We start from the raw sequence: 6,717 nt of genomic DNA on the forward strand, positions 1-6,717 counted from the left end.
TTCCATGCTGCTGGCTGGATCATTCTGTTTCATTCCTTTTCATCAGTTGCGGCAGTTAGATATAAATGAATGGCTTGTTAGGCCATTTCAGAGTCAACGTTATTGCTGTGGATTCAGTGTCTGTGGAGATCAGACCAGGTGGGGATGGCAAATTTTAGTGACCAGTTGGGTTTTTATAACAATGTGGATTACTGGTTCAGTGACAATACCACTACACTACACCTCCCATGCCTGCCATTCCATTTGTTTCATTGACAATATCACTTTCATTAGAGTTCAGGGTGTGGGACTACGTTGCTCATGACCACTCAATTTTTTAAATATACTTATAATAGGTCTGTGATGTAATTTCAATGCAACACAAACCATTAAGATTTGCAATTCCCTGTATGCAATCCTGGTTTGGATTTCTTGGTTAGTAATTTATATTTTTCAGATCAGTGAAAGCGTTACTAAGAGGTGTTTTATTCTCAGCATGAACTAGCTGCAATGTTGGAATCGCTGAAAAGGAAGCTCATCCATCACCATGTGATAAAGTCCAACTATGAGGAAAATCTGACACAGTTGATGGTGCGTGAGTATTGAACATGGCTGAGACCAGCCTATGAAATGACTAGAATGTAATACTGATCTTAATCAGATGATAGGCTGTTCCATTCACTCCAAAGAGTTTGGTCCATCATTTCAAACTGTCACACAGTGTTCATGATGAATCAGATAACACGGCTTAAAGTGTTATGTTTTCCCACATTCTTTGCTGAGTTAATCTGCCAATCAAATCCATATCCTGCAGTTTCATAGCCTTCTTTTCATGGGTCATATTTAATTAATATTTACAAGCTGCAGCGTGGAGTCAGCACAGCAGCCTGGGGGGATGGATTGATGAGTAATTGCTATGTGCTGCCAATTTCATTTATCCCTTTTTTGAGGAAATTAGTGATCATTCTAATGCTTGATTGCTAAGTAATGACTCAATAGAAAATGTAGATTACAAGCAAAAGTGGCCCAAATACTCACCGGTCTGGTAGCATCTATGGAGGGAGATAAAAAAATCAATATTTCAGGTCTGTGACCTTTCATTAGAGCTGAAAAAAAATCTCCTCTGTTGTCCACCACTCTCCTTGTCTTAGTCAGGTTCCACTGTCCCTGGCCTCTGTCAGGTTCCACTGTCCCTAGCCTCTGTCAGTTTCCACTGCTCCTGGCCTCTGTCAGTTTCCACTGCTCCTGACCTTTTGTAGCCCTCGTTTCCCCCACCCCTCAGATTCTGTCAGCTGGTGTTTCCCCCTGACCTCTTGCTCTGCTCGCCAGGCTCACTTTCTAACTTTCCCAAACTCCCGTTGAATCCCAGGCTTCCAGCCTGCAAACTCAGTATCTTCTCATGTCCAGGGAGACAATAAGTGCTGCAGTCTCCAGTTTGTATTACCTGTTGCTGGTGAAGCAGAACATCCAGCATCTGCCGATATATTCTGGTGTGGACTTATTCCCAGTTAGATTGACCTGTTGATAATCCCGGTACAACCTAGCTGACTCCGGTCAGAGGACAGGGTCACGTTGTTGCATTTTTCAACTGATTCCAAAAGTTTTTCCTTTTTGGGGTAGAAATCGTACAGGTTTTAAGAAAATATAAAGGTGGGGAAGCAAGGAAGGGACAGTAAGGGAGTGACAAGAACAGCAGCAATGGGAAGGAAACCAGGAAACATTAAATATTTAAAGGATTAATGTTTTAAGGGAAAAGAGGACAGGAAAGAATGGCGTGAAATAGTTAAAAGACGGGTCTGGAAGAGGTATAAATGACAACAGCAGAATCATTAACATGTTTGAAGAAAATGTTATGGTCCAAAACTATTGAGTACAATGTTGAGTCCAGAAGGCTGTAAAATGCCTAATTGAAAGGTGAGATGTTGCACCTCAAGCTTTCATTGAGGAAGAGACCAAGGACAGAGAGGTTAGAGTGGGCATGGGGGCAGGGAATTGTAACAACAAGCAACCAGAAGTTAGAGACTATACATTTTGAGTCCAAGGCCATGACTGACTGGGCTGTGCAAAAAACTTCAGCCTTGAAACAACCCCACACTCCTCCCACACCCCAACACACACACACACACACACACACACACACACACACACACACTCTCTCTCTCTAGCAGACAGATACGCACACACACACTCCCTCTCCCACACACACACACACACACACACAAAAATATGGGAAATGAATACTGTGCATTAGAATGACTGACTTAAAAATTTACATTTTAATTACAGATTTGTTTTATTTGAGAAAGGGGAATATGATTAATCTGATTGCAAATTGTCAATGTTGTATACTTTTCACTGGATATGTACTGGCAAAATGCATATTGTTACAATTAGGGCAGGCTAGATTAAATTACTAGCAGGTTTGAAGTTTTGATACAGTCATATAGTTGTGCAAAAATATGAAAACTGTTGCATTAACAGAAAGAGGAATATGCGAAAAGTAGCAAAGCAAATGTATGGAAGTCTATATGTGTGTCGGTAAGAGCGAGGTGCTGCGGATATTGGACAGCTGAAATGAAAGCAGAAAATTGATCCAAAGTAGATTATATTGGACTTGAGTCATTAACTCTGAGTCTGTCTCCACTGATGCTGCCAGACCTGTTGGGATTCGCCAGCACTTTCTGTTTCTATAATGTATATCAGCATAAGTGGATTCAGGAGGTGCTTTTCATTTGATTACATTTTAACTTTTAATTCTCACTTCTGAAGTCTATACGTTTAATTATGTAGTCTCAGAAATAATTAACTCAGCTTTTTAGAACCTGCACACCACCACCTCCCCCGAAACCCCCACTAAATTTTGCCACTGTAGGTGTCTGCCCAGCTGTTACCCTGATGCTCAAATAGTCTCTTGTTATTTAGCAATGAATGATTGGTCATAAGGATCAGGAACTATAGGATAGCTGATGCTCAGGTAACTATACCACAAAATGAGTGAGACACACTTAGCTGCAAGTGTTAGGGTTTGATGATTGCACCTTAATTAACATTGAAAGAAGCTTGCATTTATATAACGCCTTTTACGCCTTCTGATCACCCCAAGTGCCTCAGACTTTAAGTTATTGAGTTAACCACAATTAAGTGATTTTGTAGTGTGGTCACTTCTGTCATGGAGGATAATGCAACAATCAATTTGTACACAGCAAAAACACACTATCAGCGAAGTGATCATGATAAGATAATATTTTCGTTAATGTGAGTTTACAGGTATATATTAGCCGCGGCACAAAAGAGGTAACAGAACCAGGCATTTGCCTTCTTGTTGATTAATTTCTGATGTAAGCATCCTGGGATGATAAGACACTATATATTGTGTTCTTTTTAAAAATATACTTTGAATACTTTTGTTTATTAGTTATAAAATTATTAGAAATGGGCAAAAACTTTTATTTGTACTTGACATCAAGGCTCATTCCATGAGGCTAGAAACAGTTGACTTCCCCTCTGCTTAGCTGTCAGACAGTGATCTGGCACAAGTATAGGTCACCAATAGCAGGACTATGTAGGCAAAGGGATTGGAGGCACTCGCTCATGTATTGACACCAAATTGATCGAAACTGGGTGAGTGGCATCCTGAACCCAGTTGGCTAATTTAGCCCCAAAGCTCCATTGTCTCTTTTCTCCTCCCTACTGTGCTTTGTCATTTGTCCTCTCTGTCCTTCCCTTGCTCTCACGCTGGCCCACCCCAACACCCCTCAACACCCCCACCCACTTCTCGTTTTAATCCTATGTGCTGTGGTTACTTTCTGTAGGACGAAGTGTCTCTGACAGAGCAGAGCATTGGGAGGGTCTTTGTGCGTCTTCATGAGTACCTGAGAATGGAAGAGGAGAATATTATGCAGGAACTCCATAACGACGCGTGGCAGCGATTCACTGTGCTGGAAGAAATCATTATGCAACTGACCTTCGAGTCCACCTCATTATCAGACACCATTCAAGCAGTGAGTGAGGACCTGACTCAGGAAGATGCCATACTATTCTTAATGGTTAAGTATTCTATACTGTGTCAGCTATCTATTGTCCCAACATTACCCCAACCACAACCTCACCACTGACTACTGCTCCCCTTCACTGTGAATTTGTTTGGTTCTTGTGAGAGCGCGGATGTGTACTGGTGATGCTTCCCTCTCATGGCTCTTAAGATAATCATGGTGCCAGGAAAATGCCATTTGAAAGTTGGAGCTATCTACACAGGGAGAAAGTGGGACAGAGGGAAAATGTTATTCACGAGTCATATCTCACACACCAGCATCTGACTCCAGAAATCCTGGAGCAGAAAGAAGAGGACGTTGTACCTATTTGTTAGCAGCTGTTATAAAGCAAAGGTTGACCGCCCACCCTCCCCACCTCTGTGAACTAAAACTGAAACACCCAAAGAGGAGTGCCTCGCCCTATAATCTGTAAAAGGAGTGTGAAAAGTGATGTAACCTGTCTTTCAGCAACTCCTAGTGGTTAACTAAAAGAAATCCCTGACACTGCTTTACAATCAAGTAACAATTTATTTAAGCAACTCTAACAGTCAACAAATTAACTAAACTATTAACAAACTGAATAAACCCCTTCTAGCTACTAACTATTCCTGAATAAACAAGGTTCTAATGGTATGCTGTTCCAATAAATACAAGTCCCACTTATATAAAATTTTTTTAAAAAAGCATAGACTTTAGTCTCTCAAAATTACAGCCAGGTTACGTGTCTTCCGGAATGTTCTGTGCCATTTCTGTCAAATGTTATGTCAGGAACACCTTCTCCATTGAATTTTCCATCAGGAACATTAACTAATTGTGCCATAGATACCTTTGATTTAGATGGTGCTTTCTCTAAGACTTCAAGAAAACTGAGAGACATGGTGAATCTCTCTTGCGAGCTGAAAACTGTTAACTCTAGCAGATGGTGGTTAGTTCTCCTGATTTTCCAACTGCCCACTTCTTTTATACCTTCAATGACATTTCAATTTCTTACAATAGGATTGGTGTTATGTTGTCAAAACCATCAGATCGAAATTCAATTGGTATTTGGTGTCTAAGTGCCTGATTCTAATTGATTGGTTAAAATCAAAACTTGTTGTCTTGATAACAAATCAAAACTGCTGTTTGTGTTGCTAACGGTACGGCCTTTTGATACAAATGTTCCAATTCTAGTGCTGTCTGTGTGCCTGCAAACCCACAAGCTGCTACCCACAGACATCCTCTCTAAATCTCTAAGCAGAGAAAAAGGACATCATCTTTTAAAGGAACCACACACTGCTTTCCCCTTAACATTTTACAACCACAAAATTCTAACTTCCTGCCTTCCAATCCACAAGTACTCTGCCCAACTCTACATTCAGCCTATGCCCTACTTGCCCCTACATTTAGCTAGGGGTCACATGATGGCCAGGTGTTCCATTCACCAGGAGAAACAGCACTCAAAAGGATAATCAAATATATTTCAGAACAACCTTTTAGGACTTCATTTTAATTGGTTGCTGTTTACAAAACCCTTGAATTTGCAGCCACATCTGAGCAAAAGTGAAGCTGAGGCACCTGTTTATTGTGAACCCTTAAGCAGTGCCAACATTTGGCAATGTCCTTTCTAACTCTTATCTTATTGCAAGAATTCAACAGTCTGCTAAGTTAAAACAAATATCAAAAGAACAAACCCAATAATGTTTCATGTTGAAATTACTTTTTGCTAACCAGCTCACAAATGTAGTTGATCCAATGCACAGTTGGCATTTCCACAGTCTTGGTGAAGATTCTTGTAGACTCCAGTTTACTAGACACGACTAAATGGACAATATCTCTCATAGTGATCATAAACTTGCCTGACTACGCTATAGATTCTCATCTTCTCCGTGCAGAAGAATATTGAAATCACAGTATAGGGAGACCTACTCTTTGCATCTAAACAGGGACCACTCTCTCCGTGACTCCCTTGTCTGTTCCACACTCCCCTCCAGCCCCACCACACCCGGCACTTTTCCCTGCAACCGCAGGAAGTGCTACACCTGCCCCTACACCTCCCCCCTCACCGCCATCCCAGGCCCCAAGAAGACTTTCCACATCAAGCAGATGTTCACCTGCACATCTGCTAATGTGGTATACTGCATCCGCTGTTCCCGTTGTGACCTCCTCTACATCGGGAAAACCAAGTGGAGGCTTGGGGACCGCTTTGCAGAACACCTACGCTCGGTTCGCAATAAACAACTGCACCTCCCAGTTGCGAACCATCCCTAAACCCCACCTCTTCCTCCGTTACATTGATGACTGTATCGGCGCCGCCTCGTGCTCCCACGAGGAGCTCGAACAGCTCAATACTTCACCAACACCTTCCACCCCAACCTTAAGTTCACCTGGACCATCTCTAATACCGGTCTTTCCTTCCTGGACCTCTCTGTTTCCATCTCTGGCAACCACCCAGAAACCGATATCCATTTCAAGCCCACCGACTCCCGCAGCTACCGAGAATACACCTCCTCCCACACACCTTCCTGCAAAAATGCCATCCCTTATTCCCAATTCCTTCGCCTCCGCAGCATCTGCTCCCAGGATGAGGCATTCCACTCCCGCACATCTCAGATGTCCTCGTTTTTCAAGGACGGCAACTTCCCCGCCTCAGTGGTCGAGAACGCCCTCAACCGTGTCTCCCACATTTCCCGCAACTCATCCCTCACACCCCTTCCCTGCAATAACAACC

General features: G+C 42.3%; 1 protein-coding gene across 1 annotated transcript in view; it reads left to right on the top strand.

The window, feature by feature from the left end:
- The first annotated feature begins 489 nt into the window (after window positions 1-489).
- LOC125486546 (nuclear factor 7, brain-like) overlaps window positions 490-6,717 on the top strand; it is a 16,672-nt gene continuing 10,444 nt past the window's right edge. Inside the window, exons 1-3 of the mRNA XM_048614387.1 lie at window positions 490-570; window positions 2,461-2,517; window positions 3,792-3,980. Coding sequence (XP_048470344.1) covers window positions 490-570; window positions 2,461-2,517; window positions 3,792-3,980 — 327 coding nt within the window. The remainder of the gene's footprint in view (window positions 571-2,460; window positions 2,518-3,791; window positions 3,981-6,717) is intronic.

Source organism: Rhincodon typus, chromosome 30 (genome assembly GCF_021869965.1).
Source record: "Rhincodon typus isolate 14 chromosome 30, sRhiTyp1.1, whole genome shotgun sequence".
Lineage (NCBI taxonomy): Eukaryota > Metazoa > Chordata > Chondrichthyes > Orectolobiformes > Rhincodontidae > Rhincodon > Rhincodon typus.